The 21,196-nt window shown below is 49.0% G+C and overlaps 1 protein-coding gene across 4 annotated transcripts in view; it reads left to right on the forward strand.

The window, feature by feature from the left end:
- Positions 1-21,196, forward strand: part of LOC124044282 (FHF complex subunit HOOK interacting protein 1B-like) — an 81,764-nt gene that overhangs the window by 15,589 nt on the left and 44,979 nt on the right. For all 4 annotated transcript variants that reach the window (XR_006840465.1, XR_006840466.1, XR_006840464.1 and 1 more), the window contains exons 2-3: positions 12,603-13,025; positions 13,462-13,677. Coding sequence is in view for 1 of the 4 variants with exons in the window: in XM_046363926.1 (XP_046219882.1) it covers positions 12,603-13,025; positions 13,462-13,677 (639 nt within the window). In the remaining 3 variants the exon portion in view is untranslated. The remainder of the gene's footprint in view (positions 1-12,602; positions 13,026-13,461; positions 13,678-21,196) is intronic.

Here is a 21,196-nt window from a genome sequence, read left to right on the forward strand (position 1 = left end):
AGGACAAGGGTATTATGGGTACTATGGTAGCTCAGTCAGTCTGGACAGGACAAGGGTATTATGGGTACTATGGTAGCTCAGTCAGTCTGGACAGGACAAGGGTATTATGGGTACTATGGTAGCTCAGTCAGTCTGGACAGGACAAGGGTCTATTATGGGTACTATGGTAGCTCAGTCAGTCTGGACAGGACATTATGGGTACTATGGTAGCTCAGTCAGTCTGGACAGGACAAGGGTATTATGCTCAGGTCTGGACAGGACTATGGTAGCTCAGTCTCAAGGGTATTATGGGTCTGGACAGTCTGGACAGGATTATGGGTACTATGGTAGCTCAGTCAGTCTGGACAGGACAAGGGTATTATGGGTACTATGGTCTGGACAGGACAAGCTCAGTCAGTCTGGACAGGACAAGGGTATTATGGGTACTATGGTAGCTCAGTCAGTCTGGACAGGACAAGGGGGTACTATGGTAGCTCAGTCAGTCTGGACAGGACAAGGGTATTATGGGTACTATGGTAGCTCAGTCAGTCTGGACAGGACAAGGGTATTATGGGTACTATGGTAGCTCAGTCAGTCTGGACAGGACAAGGGTATTATGGGTACTATGGTAGCTCAGTCAGTCTGGACAGGACAAGGGTATTATGGGTACTATGGTAGCTCAGTCAGTCTGGACAGGACAAGGGTACTATGGTAGCTCAGTCAGTCTGGACAGGACAAGGGATTATGGGTACTATGGTAGCTCATGGTCTAGGACAAGGGTACTATGGTAGCTCAGTCAGTCTGGACAGGACAAGGGTATTATGGGTACTATGGTAGCTCAGTCAGTCTGGACAGGACAAGGGTATTATGGGTACTATGGTAGCTCAGTCAGTCTGGACAGGACAAGGGTATTATGGGTACTATGGTAGCTCAGTCAGTCTGGACAGGACATTATGGGTACTATGGTAGCTCAGTCAGTCTGGACAGGACAAGGGTATTATGGGTACTATGGTAGCTCAGTCAGTCTGGACAGGACAAGGGTATTATGGGTACTATGGTAGCTCAGTCAGTCTGGACAGGACAAGGGTATTATGGGTACTATGGTAGCTCAGTCAGTCTGGACAGGACAAGGGTACTATGGTAGCTCAGTCAGTCTGGACAGGACAAGGGTATTATGGGTACTATGGTAGCTCAGTCAGTCTGGACAGGACAAGGGTATTATGGGTACTATGGTAGCTCAGTCAGTCTGGACAGGACAAGGGTACTATGGTAGCTCAGTCAGTCTGGATAGGACATGGGTATTATGGGTATTATGGTAGCTCAGTCAGTCTGGACAGGACAAGGGTATTATGGGTACTATGGTAGCTCAGTCAGTCTGGACAGGACAAGGGTCTATGGTAGCTCAGTCAGTCTGGACAGGACAAGGGTATTATGGGTACTATGGTAGCTCAGTCAGTCTGGACAGGACAAGGGCTATGGTAGCTCAGTCAGTCTGGACAGGACATGGGTACTATGGTAGGGTCTACTATGGTAGCTCAGTCAGTCTGGACAGGACAAGGGTAGCTCAGTATGGACAGGGGTAGGGTATGGTAGCTCAGTCAGTCTGGACAGGACAAGGGTATTATGGGTACTATGGTAGCTCAGTCAGTCTGGACAGGACAAGGGTACTATGGTAGCTCAGTCAGTCTGGACAGGACAAGGGTATTATGGGTACTATGGTAGCTCAGTCAGTCTGGACAGGACAAGGGTACTATGGTAGCTCAGTCAGTCTGGACAGGACAAGGGTATTATGGGTACTATGGTAGCTCAGTCAGTCTGGACAGGACAAGGGTACTATGGTAGCTCAGTCAGTCTGGACAGGACAAGGGTATTATGGGTACTATGGTAGCTCAGTCAGTCTGGACAGGACAAGGGTATTATGGGTACTATGGTAGCTCAGTCAGTCTGGACAGGACAAGGGTATTATGGGTACTATGGTAGCTCAGTCAGTCTGGACAGGACAAGGGATTATGGGTACTATGGTAGCTCAGTCAGTCTGGACAGGACAATGGGTACTATGGTATTAGTCTGGACAGGACAAGGGTACTATGGTAGCTCAGTCAGTCTGGACAGGACAAGGGTATTATGGGTACTATGGTAGCTCAGTCAGTCTGGACAGGACAAGGGTATTATGGGTACTATGGTAGCTCAGTCAGTCTGGGGGTACTATGGTAGTATCAGTCTATGGTAGCTATCAGTCAGTCAGTCTGGACAGGACAAGGGTATTATGGGTACTATGGTAGCTCAGTCAGTCTGGACAGGACAAGGGTATTATGGGTACTATGGTAGCTCAGTCAGTCTGGACAGGACAAGGGTATTATGGGTACTATGGTAGCTCAGTCAGTCTGGACAGGACAAGGGTATTATGGGTAGCTCAGTCAGTCTGGTAGGCTCAGTCAGTCTGGACAGGACAAGGGTATTATGGGTACTATGGTAGCTCAGTCAGTCTGGACAGGACAAGGGTATTATGGGTACTATGGTAGCTCAGTCAGTCTGGACAGGACAAGGGTATTATGGGTACTATGGTAGCTCAGTCAGTCTGGACAGGACAAGGGTATTATGGGTACTATGGTAGCTCAGTCAGTCTGGACAGGACAAGGGTATTATGGGTACTATGGTAGCTCAGTCAGTCTGGACAGGACAAGGGTATTATGGGTACTATGGTAGCTCAGTCAGTCTGGACAGGACAAGGGTATTATGGGTACTATGGTAGCTCAGTCAGTCTGGACAGGACAAGGGTATTATGGGTACTATGGTAGCTCAGTCAGTCTGGACAGGACAAGGGTATTATGGGTACTATGGTAGCTCAGTCAGTCTGGACAGGACAAGGGTATTATGGGTACTATGGTAGCTCAGTCAGTCTGGACAGGACATTATGGGTACTATGGTAGCTCAGTCAGTCTGGACAGGACAAGGGTATTATGGGTACTATGGTAGCTCAGTCAGTCTGGACAGGACAAGGGTATTATGGGTACTATGGTAGCTCAGTCAGTCTGGACAGGACAAGGGTATTATGGGTACTATGGTAGCTCAGTCAGTCTGGACAGGACATGGGTACTATGGTAGCTCAGTCAGTCTGGACAGGACAAGGGTATTATGGGTACTATGGTAGCTCAGTCAGTCTGGACAGGACAAGGGTACTATGGTACTATCAGTCAGTCTGGACTGGACAGGATTATGGGTACTATGGTAGCTCAGTCAGTCTGGACAGGACAAGGGTATTATGGGTACTATGGTAGCTCAGTCAGTCTGGACAGGGGTACTATGGTAGCTCAGTCAGTCTGGACAGGACAAGGGTATTATGGGTACTATGGTAGCTCAGTCAGTCTGGACAGGACAAGGGTACTATGGTAGCTCAGTCAGTCTGGACAGGACAAGGGTATTATGGGTACTATGGTAGCTCAGTCAGTCTGACAGGACAAGGGTATTATGGGTACTATGGTAGCTCAGTCAGTCTGGACAGGACAAGGGTATTATGGGTACTATGGTAGCTCAGTCAGTCTGGACAGGACAAGGGTATTATGGGTACTATGGTAGCTCAGTCAGTCTGGACAGGACAAGGGTATTATGGGTACTATGGTAGCTCAGTCAGTCTGGACAGGACAAGGGTATTATGGTAGCTCAGTCAGTCTGGACAGGACAAGGGTATTATGGGTACTATGGTAGCTCAGTCAGTCTGGACAGGACAAGGGTATTATGGGTAGCTCAGTCAGTCTGGACAGGACAAGGGTATTATGGGTACTATGGTAGCTCAGTCAGTCTGGACAGGACATTATGGGTACTATGGTAGCTCAGTCAGTCTGGACAGGACAAGGGTATTATGGGTACTATGGTAGCTCAGTCAGTCTGGACAGGACAAGGGTATTATGGGTACTATGGTAGCTCAGTCAGTCTGGACAGGACAAGGGTATTATGGGTACTATGGGTCAGTCTGGACAGGACAAGGGTATTATGGGTACTATGGTAGCTCAGGTCTGGACAGGTATTATGGGTACTATGGTAGCTCAGTCAGTCTGGACAGGACAAGGGTATTATGGGTACTATGGTAGCTCAGTCAGTCTGGACAGGACAAGGGTATTATGGGTACTATGGTAGCTCAGTCAGTCTGGACAGGACATTATGGGTACTATGGTAGCTCAGTCAGTCTGGACAGGACAAGGGTATTATGGGTACTATGGTAGCTCAGTCAGTCTGGACAGGACATGGGTACTATGGTAGCTCAGTCAGTCTGGACAGGACAAGGGTATTATGGGTACTATGGTAGCTCAGTCAGTCTGGACAGGACAAGGGTATTATGGGTATGGTAGCTGTCAGTCTGGACAGGACTCTATGGTAGCTCAGTCAGTCTGGACAGGACAAGGGTATTATGGGTACTATGGTAGCTCAGGTCTGGACAGGACAAGTATTATGGGTACTATGGTAGCTCAGTCAGTCTGGACAGGACAAGGGTATTATGGGTACTATGGTAGCTCAGTCAGTCTGGACAGGACAAGGGTATTATGGGTACTATGGTAGCTCAGTCAGTCTGGACAGGACAAGGGTACTATGGTAGCTCAGTCAGTCTGGACAGGACAAGGGTATTATGGGTACTATGGTAGCTCAGTCAGTCTGGACAGGACAAGGGTATTATGGGTACTATGGTAGCTCAGTCAGTCTGGACAGGACAAGGGTACTATGGTAGCTCAGTCAGTCTGGACAGGACAAGGGTATTATGGGTACTATGGTAGCTCAGTCAGTCTGGACAGGACAAGGGTATTATGGGTACTATGGTAGCTCAGTCAGTCTGGACAGGACAAGGGTATTATGGGTACTATGGTAGCTCAGTCAGTCTGGACAGGACAAGGGTATTATGGGTACTATGGTAGCTCAGTCAGTCTGGACAGGACATGGGGGTATTAGTCTGGGTACTATGGTAGCTCAGTCAGTCTGGACAGGACAAGGGTATTATGGGTACTATGGTAGCTCAGTCAGTCTGGACAGGACAAGGGTATTATGGGTACTATGGTAGCTCAGTCAGTCTGGACAGGACAAGGGTATTATGGGTACTATGGTAGCTCAGTCAGTCTGGACAGGACAAGGGTATTATGGGTACTATGGTAGCTCAGTCAGTCTGGACAGGCACAAGGGTATTATGGGTACTATGGTAGCTCAGTCTCAGGACTGGACATGGGTACTATGGTAGCTCAGTCAGTCTATGGGTACTATGGTAGCTCAGTCAGTCTGGACAGGACAAGGGTATTATGGGTACTATGGTAGCTCAGTCAGTCTGGACAGGACAAGGGTATTATGGGTACTATGGTAGCTCAGTCAGTCTGGACAGGACAAGGGTATTATGGGTACTATGGTAGCTCAGTCAGTCTGGACAGGACAAGGGTATTATGGGTACTATGGTAGCTCAGTCAGTCTGGACAGGACAAGGGTATTATGGGTACTATGGTAGCTCAGTCAGTCTGGACAGGACAAGGGTATTATGGGTACTATGGTAGCTCAGTCAGTCTGGACAGGACAAGGGTATTATGGGTACTATGGTAGCTCAGTCAGTCTGGACAGGACAAGGGTACTATATAGGGTACTATGGTAGCTCATGGTAGTCAGTCTGGACAGGACAAGGGTACTATGGTAGCTCAGTCAGTCTGGACAGGACAAGGGTATTATGGGTACTATGGTAGCTCAGTCAGTCTGGACAGGACAAGGGTATTATGGTAGCTCAGTCAGTCTGGACAGGACAAGGGTATTATGGTACTATGGTAGCTCAGTCAGTCTGGAGGACAGGACAAGGGTACTATGGTAGCTCAGTCAGTCTGGACAGGACAAGGGTATGGGTACTATGGTAGCTCAGTCAGTCTGGACAGGACAAGTCTGGACAGGACAAGGGTATTATGGGTACTATGGTAGCTGGTCTGGACAGGACAAGTACTATGGTAGCTCAGTCAGTCTGGACAGGACAAGGGTATTATGGGTACTATGGTAGCTCAGTCAGTCTGGACAGGACAAGGGTACTATGGTAGCTCAGTCAGTCTGGACAGGACAAGGGTATTATGGGTACTATGGTAGCTCAGTCAGTCTGGACAGGACAAGGGTACTATGGTAGCTCAGTCAGTCTGGACAGGACAAGGGTATTATGGGTACTATGGTAGCTCAGTCAGTCTGGACAGGACAAGGGTATTATGGGTACTATGGTAGCTCAGTCAGTCTGGACAGGACAAGGGTACTATGGTAGCTCAGTCAGTCTGGACAGGACAAGGGTATTATGGGTACTATGGTAGCTCAGTCAGTCTGGACAGGACAAGGGTATTATGGGTACTATGGTAGCTCAGTCAGTCTGGACAGGACAAGGGTACTATGGTAGCTCAGTCAGTCTGGACAGGACAAGGGTATTATGGGTACTATGGTAGCTCAGTCAGTCTGGACAGGACAAGGTCTATTAGGACAAGGGTACTATGGTAGCTCAGTCAGTCTGGACAGGACAAGGGTATTATGGGTACTATGGTAGCTCAGTCAGTCTGGACAGGACAATGGGTATTATGGGTACTATGGTAGCTCAGTCAGTCTGGACAGGACAAGGGTATTATGGGTACTATGGTAGCTCAGTCAGTCTGGACAGGACAAGGGTATTATGGGTACTATGGTAGCTCAGTCAGTCTGGACAGGACAAGGGTATTATGGGTACTATGGTAGCTCAGTCAGTCTGGACAGGACAAGGGTATTATGGGTACTATGGTAGCTCAGTCAGTCTGGACAGGACAAGGGTATTATGGGTACTATGGTAGCTCAGTCAGTCTGGACAGGACAAGGGTATTATGGGTACTATGGTAGCTCAGTCAGTCTGGACAGGACAAGGGTATTATGGGTACTATGGTAGCTCAGTCAGTCTGGACAGGACAAGGGTATTATGGGTACTATGGTAGCTCAGTCAGTCTGGACAGGACATGGGTCTGGTAGCTCAGTCAGTCTGGACAGGACAATGGGTACTATGGTAGCTCAGTCAGTCTGGACAGGACAAGGTATTATGGGTACTATGGTAGCTCAGTCAGTCTGGACAGGACAAGGGTACTATGGTAGCTCAGTCAGTCTGGACAGGACAAGGGTATTATGGGTACTATGGTAGCTCAGTCAGTCTGGACAGGACAAGGGTACTATGGTAGCTCAGTCAGTCTGGACAGGACATTAGGGTACTATGGTAGCTCAGGGTGGACAGGACTATGGTAGCTCAGTCAGTCTGGACAGGACAAGGGTATTATGGGTACTATGGTAGCTCAGTCAGTCTGGACAGGACAAGGGTACTATGGTAGCTCAGTCAGTCTGGACAGGACAAGGGTATTATGGGTACTATGGTAGCTCAGTCAGTCTGGACAGGACAAGGGTATTATGGTAGCTCAGTCAGTCTGGACAGGACAAGGGTATTATGGGTACTATGGTAGCTCAGTCAGTCTGGACAGGACAAGGGTATTATCAGGGTACTATGGTAGCTCAGTCAGTCTGGACAGGACAAGGGTATTATGGGTACTATGGTAGCTCAGTCAGTCTGGACAGGACAAGGGTATTATGGGTACTATGGTAGCTCAGTCAGTCTGGACAGGACAAGGGTATTATGGGTACTATGGTAGCTCAGTCAGTCTGGACAGGACAAGGGTATTATGGGTACTATGGTAGCTCAGTCAGTCTGGACAGGACAAGGGAATTATGGGTACTATGGTAGCTCAGTCAGTCTGGACAGGACAAGGGTACTATGGTAGCTCAGTCAGTCTGGACAGGACAAGGGTATTATGGGTACTATGGTAGCTCAGTCAGTCTGGACAGGACAAGGGTATTATGGGTACTATGGTAGCTCAGTCAGTCTGGACAGGACAAGGGTATTATGGGTACTATGGTAGCTCAGTCAGTCTGGACAGGACAAGGGTATTATGGGTACTATGGTAGCTCAGTCAGTCTTGCACTGTCTGAAATATTCAAGGGGCGGCGCATGTTCTAGTAATATTTTAAAAAATATATATATATTTCAAACACTAATTTGTGTTATTATAAATAACGCTTTATAATAACACAAATTGTGAAAATGATGATTCCTTTTTGTGTAAGTGCTGTTTGGGGAATAAAAGGCCCGGAATTTCATCCTGTTCAGGTGGGATGGAATTTATGACACACGTGACCTCACAATGTAATCTGATTTATAATAGACCAATTACTGTTCATCTGGGTAAGGGGGTGGGCTCAAGACCATTCTAACAGCCAATCTGGGCTGTGTATGTAAATATCTTAATGTGTTTCCAAAAGCCCACACTATCCGACTAAGCATTTTAAGGGCCGATGGAGGCTCAGGGATATAAACAAGGTATTTAAAAACATTTTTTTTTTTTTAAATACAGTGATTTAACATGACAATGACTGCATGAGGGCTTCAATAGGAAATACTTGCTTCCTCTGTCCTTGGGAGAATCTCAATGGCATTTTCCTTGATTCATTGCATCCTCTCTCCTTGTCTCCTCCATCAAAACCCATTGGATGAGAAGGTCAGAGGTCCCTCCCCTGTTGTCATCTTATCCAATGGGTTGTGAGGAATCGGCTAAATGCAATTGAGATTCTCCTCTTCTTTCCCCCATTCCTCACTTCCCTCTCAAAGCTCATTGGAGGAGAGGAAAGTGGTTCCTCGCCTCAGGCTACAATGCACTTACCCACACAATGCTTGAAGAGATGACTGATTTTTACAAGGATTTCATTGTTTGTTGCTGTCTATGCTTTTTCTGACAGAACACATCGTATTATATTATTATATCAACTATTAACGCAGAAACAAATGTTGCCGTTTTATATTTTGTCATTCTTCAGGAATGTTTAAGATGGCTATAAATGAAAGCTAAAGCACAAACAGTCCTGGCAACGAGCCACGACAAAGAAACATACGGTTTCATGTGACCATGATGTGTTGTTGTTGCTAGGTGGAGTTCTGGTCCCGCTGTGCCTACCTAGACTTTTATTCCTGGAATTACACATGTGGAGGAGCTGCAAGAAAATCACTTTCTATGTCTTTATCTATAGAAATAGACATGGGAGGCACCTTCTATGTCTTTATCTATAGAAATAGACATTGGAGGCACCTTCTATGTCTTTATCTATAGAAATAGACATTGGAGGCACCTTCTATGTCTTTATCTATAGAAATAGACATTGGAGGCACCTTCTATGTCTTTATCTATAGAAATAGACATTGGAGGCACCTTCTATGTATTTATCTATAGAAATAGACATATCCGGGGAGGGTCATTATGTGTATATCGAGTGAAGGCACTTTCTATGTCTTTCGGCCTCATTGTATACTGGTATGTGTGAAGTGCCTGCAAAGCGTGTGCGTCAATAGGTGTGGGTGCCTGGCTGTGAAGAAGGATGGACTAGCCTGTGAATAGTCAGCTCCCATCAGTAGGATTTTGATTGCCCCTTTTTAGAGAGTTTTTCTTGAAGAGCCGGTCACATCATGCCAAGATGAGGCCATTTTATCACCAGCAGAAGCAGCATCTCAAGGTCTCTACTGACTTAGGACTGCAGGAAAGGGAAGTTTCCCCCACGAGTCTCTGGTGTAGTGTTCCCGGGTTGTCTTGTTTGCAGTCGCATCTGCTGTGTATCTCGAGAGGTTTTCTGGGCCTAGTCTGCAGCGTGTGAATGTGGAATCACTGCAGACAGCAGGGTGTTTTACTGCCAGGGCTCTGGAATCACTGCAGACAGCAGGGTGTTTTACTGCCAGGGTTCTGGAATCACTGCAGACAGCAGGGTGTTTTACTGCCAGGGCTCTGGAATCACTGCAGACAGCAGGGTGTTTTACGGCCAGGGCTCTGGAATCACTGCAGACAGCAGGGTGTTTTACGGCCAGGGTTCTGGAATCACTGCAGACAGCAGGGTGTTTTACTGCCAGGGTTCTGGAATCACTGCAGACAGCAGGGTGTTTTACTGCCAGGGACCTGGAATCACTGCAGACAGCAGGGTGTTTTACTGCCAGGGTTCTGGAATCACTGCAGACAGCAGGGTGTTTTACTGCCAGGGACCTGGAATCACTGCAGCCCATTGCCACACACTGGCTGCATCTGAAATGGCTCCCTATTCACTATGTAGTGCACTACTTTAGACCAGGACCTATAGGGTTAGTGCACTACTTTAGACCAGGGTCTATAGGGTTAGTGCATTACTTTAGACCAGGGCCTATAGGGTTAGTGCACTACTTTAGACCAGGGCCTATAGGGTTAGTGCACTACTTTAGACCAGGACCTATAGGGTTAGTGCATTACTTTAGACCAGGGCCTATAGGGTTAGTGCACTACTTTAGACCAGGGCCTATAGGGTTAGTGCACTACTTTAGACCATGGCCTATAGCGTTAGTGCACTACTTTAGACCAGGGCCTATAGAGTTAGTGCACTACTTTAGACCAGGGTCTATTGGGTTAGTGCACTACTTTAGACCAGGGCCTACAGGGTTAGTGCACTACTTTAGACCAGGGTCTATAGGGTTAGTGCACTACTTTAGACCAGGGCCTATAGGGTTAGTGCACTACTTTAGACCAGGGCCTACAGGGTTAGTGCACCACTTTAGACCAGGGTCTATAGGGTTAGTGCACTACTTTAGACCAGGGCCTACAGGGTTAGTGCACTACTTTAGACCAGGGCCTACGGGGTTAGTGCACTACTTTAGACCAGGGTCTATAGGGTTAGTGCACTACTTTAGACCAGGGCCTACAGGGTTAGTGTGCACTACTTTAGACCAGGGCCTACAGGGTTAGTGCACTACTTTAGACCAGGGTCTATAGGGTTAGTGCACTACTTTAGACCAGGGCCTATAGGGTTAGTGCACTACTTTAGACCAGGGCCTATAGGGTTTAGTGGCCTCTGGAGAGCAGAGCACACACACATAAACAACACACCAGTTATTTATTTATTTATTTTATTCCACCTTTATTTAACCAGGTAGGCTAGTTGAGAACACCTTTATTTAACCAGGTAGGCTAGTTGAGAACACCTTTATTTAACCAGGTAGGCTAGTTGAGAACACCTTTATTTAACCAGGTAGGCTAGTTGAGAACACCTTTATTTAACCAGGTAGGCCAGTTGAGAACACCTTTATTTAACCAGGTAGGCCAGTTGAGAACACCTTTATTTAACCAGGTAGGCTAGTTGAGAACACCTTTATTTAACCAGGTAGGCTAGTTGAGAACACCTTTATTTAACCAGGTAGGCCAGTTGAGAACACCTTTATTTAACCAGGTAGGCCAGTTGAGAACACCTTTATTTAACCAGGTAGGCTAGTTGAGAACACCTTTATTTAACCAGGTAGGCTAGTTGAGAACACCTTTATTTAACCAGGTAGGCTAGTTGAGAACACCTTTATTTAACCAGGTAGGCTAGTTGAGAACAAGTTCTCATTGACAACTGCGACCTGGCCAAGATAAAGCAAAGCAGTTCGACACATACAACAACACAGAGTTACACATGGAATAAACAAACATACAGTCAAACATACAGTAGAAAACGTCTGTATACAGCATGTGTAAATGAGGTAGGATAAGAGAGGTAAGGCAATAAATATGCCATGGTGGCGAAGTAATTATAATATAGCAATTAAACACTGGAATGGTAGATGTGCAGAAGATGAATGTGCAAGTAGAGATACTGGGGTGCAAAGGAGCAAGATAAATAAATACAGTATGGGGATGAGGTAGTTGGATGGGCTGTTTACAGATGGGCTATGTACAGGTGCAGTGATCTGTGAGCTGCTCTGACAGCTGGTGCTTAAAGCTAATGAGGGAGATAAGTCTCCAGCTTCAGAGATTTTTGCAGTTCGACACTTCACGACACAACACACCACGACCCGACACAACACCACACCTCACGACCCGACACGACACAACACACCACGACCCGACACAACACAACACACCACGACCCGACACAACACACCACGACCCGACACAACACAACACACCACGACCCGACACAACACACCACGACCCGACACAACACAACACACCACGACCCGACACACCAGGACCCGACACGACACGACCCGCCACGACACGCCCGACCCGACACGCCCCGACCCGACACGCCACGACCCGACACGCCACGACCCGACACGGCCCGACACGGCCCGCCACGCCACGACCCGACACACCACGACCCGACACGCCACGACCGACACCCCACGACCCGACACGCCACGACCCGATGCCACGACACGCCACGGCCTGACACGACCCGGCACGCCACGACCCGGCACGCCACGACCGGACACGACCCGACACACCACACCACGACCCGCCACGACCCGACATCACAACCCGACACGCCACGACACGCCACAAGCAGACCTCTTAGTCTAGAAACATTCTTCCTGCTTCTTCGATGGTCATGTTGCAGTCTTTCTCTGGCTGTTAGGAGTCAACAACAGTCGATGTTTCCTTTCTTCCTTTCTATGTGAACAACGTTAAGAATTTTAATGATTGACGGAACAACGCAGTTAGTATTTAATGATTTAAATCTAAAAACAGTGTTCAAGACCCCACATTCATCTGTAAAACACACTCACCTCTCTCCTTCTGCTGTAGTTGTCCTGGGTACTGGAGCAGCAGGAGCCGTCGGGATGTAGCGATGACCTCACCGCGGTGCGAAACCACACCGATCAGATGCTGTGCCTCCTGGCTGAAGAGCGACCGGGAGAAGTGGGCGATGGCCCCCCCGGGACGTTAACTTCCGGGAACGTCCCCCCGGTGGGACCCATCCTGGGTCTGGTGGTGACCGAGAACGTCCTGGAGCGAGTGGTGCAGTGGCACCTGCGTCGCGGATTGGACCCAGACAGCCAGGGGTCGTTACTCAAGCTGTTCGAGATGCTGATTGGCCAGTCTCAGCAGCCCTTGCTCCAACACAAGGCGGTGCTGCAGCCTCTACTGGGTCTGCTGGGGGCCTGTGCTGAGCCCCAGCTGGGCTGCCCTCCCTCTCTGGAGAACAGTCTGGTGCTGCTGCTCAACCAGGTAGGAGGAACAGAGGAACAGGGCCTCCTCTCTAGTAGGGATCTCCTCTGTACAAGCACCATTCCATCCCTATCTAGTTACATGGGCTCTGATACGATACAGGGACAATATGTGTAGTTTCAAAACGATTCGGTTATCTGTAAAGCACTTTGTGACAACTGCTGGAGGAAAAAGTGATTTATAAAATTTGATTGATTGATTGAAAGCGGTGTGGATCATGGAGGCACGGATTTAGAGAATTTATTTTTAAGTAGCATGACCTATCGTTTTGTGCTGTTTAACCTTTTCTTATTCATATAATGTACTCTTAACTGTCAGTAGGATTGTTCTAAAGGTTTCTTCTGGTTTGAAAAGGGGCTTAAGTGGTGGACATTGTTGTTTTTAATTTGTTTTCATGTTTCCCGAACTGAATAAGATATTCTGCTCTCATCACCAGATCTGTGTGTCGATGGCGCGTGCCCCTGCGGTGTTGGAGCTGTTGTTCAGGTCGGCCCCTACCAACCTGCTCATCTTCTCCCTGCTGGTCCCCTTCATCCACCGTGACGGAGCCATCGGACAGCAGGCCCGAGACGCCCTGCTCCTCGTCATGGCAACCTCCGCCAGCAACCAGGGCGTGGCACGCTACATCGCAGAGAACTCCTACTTCTGCCCAGTGAGTTATCGATCAATTCATCAAGTCTGTTTTATAAAGCCCCTTTTCCATCATCAGTTGTGACAAAGTGCTTTACAGATACCCAGGCTAAAAAACCCAGAGAGAAAGCAATGCAGAGGGTTTGGAAAATCTACCTAGAATGCAGGAACCTAGGAAGAAACCTAGAGAAGAGCCATGCTCTGAGGGGTGGCCAGTCCTCTACTGGCTGTACCGGGTAGACAGGAACCAGGCTCTGAGGGGTGGCCAGTCCTCTACTGGCTGTACCGGGTAGACAGGAACCAGGCTCTGAGGGGTGGCCAGTCCTCTACTGGCTGTACCGGGTAGACAGGAACCAGGCTCTGAGGGGTGGCCAGTCCTCTACTGGCTGTACCGGGTAGACAGGAACCAGGGTCTGAGGTGTGGCCAGTCCTCTTCTGACTGTACCGGGTAGACAGGACCCAGGGTCTGAGGGCTGGCCAGTCCTCTTCTGGCTGTACAGGGTAGACAGGAACCAGGCTCTGAGGGGTGACCAGTCCTCTACTGGCTATACCGGGTAGACAGGAACCAGGGTTATTAAAATTATCTGCCGAAATTGTTGCCACCCCTGAGATTCCCAAAGATTGGAAAGCAGCTGCGGTCATCCCCCTCTTCAAAGGGGGGACACTCTTGACCCAAACTGTTACAGACCTATATCATGCCTTTCTAAAGTCTTCGAAAGCCAAGTCAACAAACAGATTTACAGACCATTTCGAATCTCACCATAACTTCTCTGCTATGCAATCTGGTTTCAGAGCTGGTCATGGGTGCACCTCAGCTACGCTCAAGGTCCTAAACGATATCTTAACCGCCATCGATAAGAAACATTACTGTGCAGCCGTATTCATTGATCTGACCAAGGCTTTCGACTCTGTCAATCACCACATCCTCATTGGCAGACTCGACAGCCTTGGTTTCTCAAATGATTACCTTGCCTGGTTCACCAACTATTTCTCTGATAGAGTTCAGTGTGTCAAATCGGAGGGTCTGCTGTCCGGACCTATGGCAGTTTCTATGGGGGTGCCACAGGGTTCAATTCTTGGACCGACTCTCTTCTTTGTATACATCAATGAGGTCGCTCTTGCTGCTGGTGAGTCTCTGATCCACCTCTACGCAGACGACACCATTCTGTATACTTCCGGCCCTTCTTTGGACACTGTGTTAACCCTCCAGGCAAGCTTCAATGCCATACATCTCTCCTTCCGTGGCCTCCAATTGCTCTTAAATACAAGTAAAACTAAATGCATGCTCTTCAACCGATCGCTACCTGCACCTTCCCGCCTGTCCAACATCACTACTCTGGACGGCTCTGACTTAGAATACGTGGACAACTACAAATACTTAGGTGTCTGGTTAGACTGTAACCTCTCCTTCCAGACCCATATCAAACATCTCCAATCCAAAGTTAAATCTAGAATTGGCTTCCTATTTCGCACAAAGCATCCTTCACTCATGCTGCCAAACATACCCTTGTAAAGCTGACCATCCAACCAATCCTCGACTTTGGCGATGTCATTTACAAAATAGCCTCCAATACCCTACTCAACAAATTGGATGCAGTCTATCACAGTGCAATCCGTTTTGTCACCAAAGCCCCATATACTACCCACCATTGCGACCTGTACGCTCTCGTTGGCTGGCCCTCGCTTCATACTCGTCGCCAAACCCACTGGCTCCATGTCATCTACAAGACCCTGCTAGGTAAAATCCCCCCTTATCTCAGCTCGCTGGTCACCATAGCATCTCCCACCTGTAGCACACGCTCCAACAGGTATATCTCTCTAGTCACCCCCAAAACCAATTCTTTCTTTGGCCGCCTCTCCTTCCAGTTCTCTGCTGCCAATGACTGGAACGAACTACAAAAATCTCTAAAACTGGAAACACTTATCTCCCTCACTAGCTTTAAGCACCAACTGTCAGAGCAGCTCACAGATTACTGCACCTGTACATAGCCCACCTATAATTTAGCCCAAACAACTACCTCTTTCCCAACTGTATTTAATTAATTTATTTATTTTGCTCCTTTGCACCCCATTATTTTTATTTCTACTTTGCACATTCTTCCGTTGCAAATCTACCATTCCAGTGTTTTACTTGCTATATTGTATTTACTTTGCCACCATGGCCTTTTTTGCCTTTACCTCCCTTCTCACCTCATTTGCTCACATCGTATATAGACTTTTTTATACTGTATTATTGACTGTATGTTTGTTTTACTCCATGTGTAACTCTGTGTTGTTGTATCTGTCGAACTGCTTTGCTTTATCTTGGCCAGGTCGCAATTGTAAATGAGAACTTGTTCTCAACTTGCCTACCTGGTTAAATAAAGGTGTTCTCAACTTGCCTACCTGGTTAAATTAAGGTAAAATAAATAAATGAAAGGTTCTGAGCGGTGGCCAGTCCTCTTCTGACTGTACTGGGTAGACCAGAGGAACCAGGCTCTGAGGGGTGGCCAGTCCTCTTCTGACTGTACTGGGTAGACCAGAGGAACCAGGCTCTGAGGGGTGGCCAGTCCTCTTCTGACTGTACCGGGTAGACAGGAACCAGGCTCTGAGGGGTGGCCAGTCCTCTTCTGACTGTACTGGGTAGACCAGAGGAACCAGGCTCTGAGGGGTGGCCAGTCCTCTTCTGACTGTACTGGGTAGACCAGAGGAACCAGGCTCTGAGGGGTGGCCAGTCCTCTTCTGACTGTACCGGGTAGACAGGAACCAGGCTCTGAGGGGTGGCCAGTCCTCTTCTGACTGTACTGGGTAGACCAGAGGAACCAGGCTCTGAGGGGTGGCCAGTCCTCTTCTGACTGTACCGGGTAGACAGGAACCAGGCTCTGAGGGGTGGCCAGTCCTCTACTGGCTGTACCGGGTAGACAGGAACCAGGCTCTGAGGGGTGGCCAGTCCTCTACTGGCTGTACTGGGTAGACAGGAACCAGGCTCTGAGGGGTGGCCAGTCCTCTTCTGACTGTACTGGGTAGACCAGAGGAACCAGGCTCTGAGGGGTGGCCAGTCCTCTTCTGACTGTACCGGGTAGACAGGAACCAGGCTCTGAGGGGTGGCCAGTCCTCTACTGGCTGTACCGGGTAGACAGGAACCAGGCTCTGAGGGGTGGCCAGTCCTCTACTGGCTGTACTGGGTAGACAGGAACCAGGCTCTGAGGGGTGGCCAGTCCTCTTCTGACTGTACTGGGTAGACCAGAGGAACCAGGCTCTGAGGGGTGGCCAGTCCTCTTCTGACTGTACCGGGTAGACAGGAACCAGGCTCTGAGGGGTGGCCAGTCCTCTTCTGACTGTACTGGGTAGACCAGAGGAACCAGGCTCTGAGGGGTGGCCAGTCCTCTTCTGACTGTACCGGGTAGACAGGAACCAGGCTCTGAGGGGTGGCCAGTCCTCTTCTGACTGTACTGGGTAGACCAGAGGAACCAGGCTCTGAGGGGTGGCCAGTCCTCTTCTGACTGTACCGGGTAGACAGGAACCAGGCTCTGAGGGGTGGCCAGTCCTCTACTGGCTGTACCGGGTAGACAGGAACCAGGCTCTGAGCAGTGGCCAGTCCTCTACTGGCTGTACCGGGTAGACAGGAACCAGGCTCTGAGGGGTGGGCAGTCCTCTACTGACTGTACCGGGTAGACAGGAACCAGGCTCTGAGGGGTGGCCAGTCCTCTACTGGCTGTACCGGTTGGAGAGGAACCAGGCTCTGAGGGGTGGCCAGTCCTCTACTGGCTGTACCGGGTAGACAGGAACCAGGCTCTGAGGGGTGGCCAGTCCTCTACTGGCTGTACCGGGTAGACAGAACCAGGCTCTGAGGGGTGGCCAGTCCTCTACTGGCTGTACCGGGTAGACAGGAACCAGGCTCTGAGGGGTGGCCAGTCCTCTACTGGCTGTACCGGGTAGACAGGAACCAGGCTCTGAGGGGTGGCCAGTCCTCTACTGGCTGTACCGGGTAGACAGGAACCAGGCTCTGAGGGGTGGCCAGTCCTCTACTGGCTGTACCGGGTAGACAGGAACCAGGCTCTGAGGGGTGGCCAGTCCTCTACTGGCTGTACCGGGTAGACCAGAGGAACCAGGCTCTGAGGGGTGGCCAGTCCTCTACTGGCTGTACCGGGTAGACAGGAACCAGGCTCTGAGGGGTGGCCAGTCCTCTACTGGCTGTACCGGGTAGACAGGAACCAAGCTCTGAGGGGTGGCCAGTCCTCTACTGGCTGTACCGGGTAGACAGGAACCAGGCTCTGAGCGGTGGCCAGTCCTCTACTGGCTGTACCGGGTAGAGATTCAAGAGTCCCATGTTTTTCAAGACGTGAACCAAGGGGTTGTGGGTGTTATGGACCGTTACGATACCCCTTTCACTGACCATTCATTCTGTTCTTTCACTTGTGGTTTGAAGAAAATCCAGTTGGCTTGAGGAGAACATTACGAATCGGCTACCTCGGGGGGCGATTAGATTAGCTGGTGTAGAGTTGTGGATGACCTGGATTCTGAAGAACAAACACCCTGACACAACTCTACATGGTTTTAAACCCAGGATTAATTCAATATTGCCTCACTAACTTTGTCTGTGTGTTTGTGGGCTGATTTTGTAATCTCACTGAGGATCTGGAACGACTGTCTGTTTCCTGCTGACTGACAGACACATGCTGATCTCACGGTGATGATGATGACTGTGTGTGTGTGTGAGATAAGAGGAAAGAGAAGTCTGTGGTTAATCTTCCTCCTCCTCGTCTTCCTCGTCAACCAGCCCTCTTAGCTGATAGATAACGTGTCTTATCAACGTTTCATATTGGTCCTGTCACTCTGTTGTGGACCGTTGAACCTGAAGTTACTGGACCAGTTGGAGCTTGCCCTTTGAACCAGAGTCAGTCCAGGTGGCCATTTTGATTAATTGTTTAGCAGTCTTATGGTTTGAGGGTAGAAGATGGTAAGGAGCCTTTTGGGTCCTAGACTTGGCGCTCCGGTACCGCTTGCCGTGCGGTAGCAGTCTCTCTCTCTGTGTCTCTCTCTCTCTCTTTCTGTGTCCCTGTCTCTGTCTGTCTGTCTGTCTCTCTCGCTCTCTTGCTCTGTCTTGCCCTCTCAGTCTCTGTCTCTCTCTCGCTTCCACCCCCCCCACCACCACCTCCACAAAATATTGGTTAGCTAGCTACAGGCCAGTCTTCTGCTGCAGTGTTAACTAGCTACAGTCTACAGACCAGTCTCCTGCTGCAGTGTTAACTAGCTACAGTCTACAGGCCAGTCTCCTGCTGCAGTGTCAACTAGCTACAGTCTACAGACCAGTCTCCTGCTGCAGTGTTAACTAGCTACAGTCTACAGGCCAGTCTCCTGCTGCAGTGTCAACTAGCTACAGTCTATAGGCCAGTCTCCTGCTGCAGTGTTAACTAGCTACAGTCTACAGGCCAGTCTCCTGCTGCAGTGTCAACTAGCTACAGTCTACAGGCCAGTCTCCTGCTGCAGTGTCAACTAGCTACAGTCTACAGGCCAGTCTCCTGCTGCAGTGTCAACTAGCTACAGTCTACAGGCCAGTCTCCTGCTGCAGTGTCAACTAGCTACAGTCTACAGGTCAGTCTCCTGCTGCAGTGTTAACTAGCTACAGTCTACAGGCCAGTCTCCTGCTGCAGTGTTAACTAGCTACAGTCTACAGGCCAGTCTCCTGCTGCAGTGTTAACTAGCTACAGTCTACAGGCCAGTCTCCTGCTGCAGTGTCAACTAGCTACAGTCTACAGGCCAGTCTCCTGCTGCAGTGTCAACTAGCTACAGTCTACAGGCCAGTCTCCTGCTGCAGTGTTAACTAGCTACAGTCTACAGGCCAGTCTCCTGCTGCAGTTTTAACTTGCTGGAATCTACAGACCAGTCTCCTGTTGCAGTGTCAATTAGCTACAGTCTACAGGCCAGTCTCCTGCTGCAGTGTTAACTAGCTACAGTCTATAGGCCAGTCTCCTGCTGCAGTGTCAACTAGCTACAGTCTACAGGCCAGTCTCCTGCTGCAGTGTTAACTAGCTACAGTCTACAGGCCAGTCTCCTGCTGCAGTTTTAACTTGCTGGAATCTACAGACCAGTCTCCTGTTGCAGTGTCAATTAGCTACAGTCTACAGGCCAGTCTCCTGCTGCAGTGTTAACTAGCTACAGTCTATAGGCCAGTCTCCTGCTGCAGTGTCAACTAGCTACAGTCTACAGGCCAGTCTCCTGCTGCAGTGTCAACTAGCTACAGTCTACAGGCCAGTCTCCTGCTGCAGTGTCAACTAGCTACAGTCTACAGGCCAGTCTCCTGCTGCAGTGTCAACTAGCTACAGTCTACAGGCCAGTCTGCATGGTAGTGATTTTGGTAGGTCATTTTTATCTGACATCACCAACTGAGCTACATCTAGTCCTATGGATCTCTGTGAGTTGATAGAGATCTGTGAGTTGATAGAGATCTGTGAGTTGATAGAGATCTGTGAGTTGACAGAGATCTGTGAGTTGTCAGGCTATAGGTGGGGGTTTATAGGTAATCTCAGGCTGTAGGTGGGGGTTTATTGGTAATGTCAGGCTATAGATGGGGTCTATTGGTAATGTCAGGCTATAGATGGGGGTTTATAGGTAATCTCAGGCTGTAGATGGGGGTCTATTGGTAATGTCAGGCTATAGATGGGGGTCTATTGGTAATGTCAGGCTGTAGATGGGGGTTTATAGGTAATCTCAGGCTATAGATGGGGGTCTATTGGTAATGTCAGGCTATAGGTGGGGGTTTATAGGTAATCTCAGGCTGTAGGTGGGGGTTTATTGGTAATGTCAGGCTATAGATGGGGTCTATTGGTAATGTCAGGCTATAGATGGGGGTTTATAGGTAATCTCAGGCTGTAGATGGGGGTCTATTGGTAATGTCAGGCTATAGATGGGGGTCTATTGGTAATGTCAGGCTGTAGATGGGGGTTTATAGGTAATCTCAGGCTATAGATGGGGGTCTATTGGTAATGTCAGGCTATAGATGGGGGTTTATTGGTAATCTCAGGCTGTAGATGGGGTCTATTGGTAATGTCAGGCTGTAGATGGGGGTCTATTGGTAATGTCAGGCTGTAGATGGGGGTCTATTGGTAATGTCAGGCTGTAGATGGGGGTCTATTGGTAATGTCAGGCTATAGATGGGGGTCTATTGGTAATGTCAGGCTATAGATGGGGGTTTATTGGTAATCTCAGGCTGTAGATGGGGTCTATTGGTAATCTCAGGCTGTAGATGGGGGTCCATTGGTAATGTCAGGCTGTAGATGGGGGTCTATTGGTAATGTCAGGCTGTAGATGGGGGTCTATTGGTAATCTCAGGCTATAGATGGGGTTTATTGGTAATGTCAGGCTGTAGATGGGGTTTATTGGTAATATCAGGCTGTAGATGGGGTTTATTGGTAATCTCAGGCTGTAGATGGGGGTTTATTGGTAATCTCAGGCTGTAGATGGGGGTTTATTGGTAATCTCAGGCTGTAGATGGGGGTTTATTGGTAATGTCAGGCAGTAGATGGGGGTTTATTGGTAATATCAGGCTGTAGATGGGGGTC

The sequence above is a fragment of the Oncorhynchus gorbuscha genome, linkage group LG09 (assembly GCF_021184085.1).
Source record: "Oncorhynchus gorbuscha isolate QuinsamMale2020 ecotype Even-year linkage group LG09, OgorEven_v1.0, whole genome shotgun sequence".
Classification (NCBI taxonomy): Eukaryota; Metazoa; Chordata; class Actinopteri; order Salmoniformes; family Salmonidae; genus Oncorhynchus; species Oncorhynchus gorbuscha.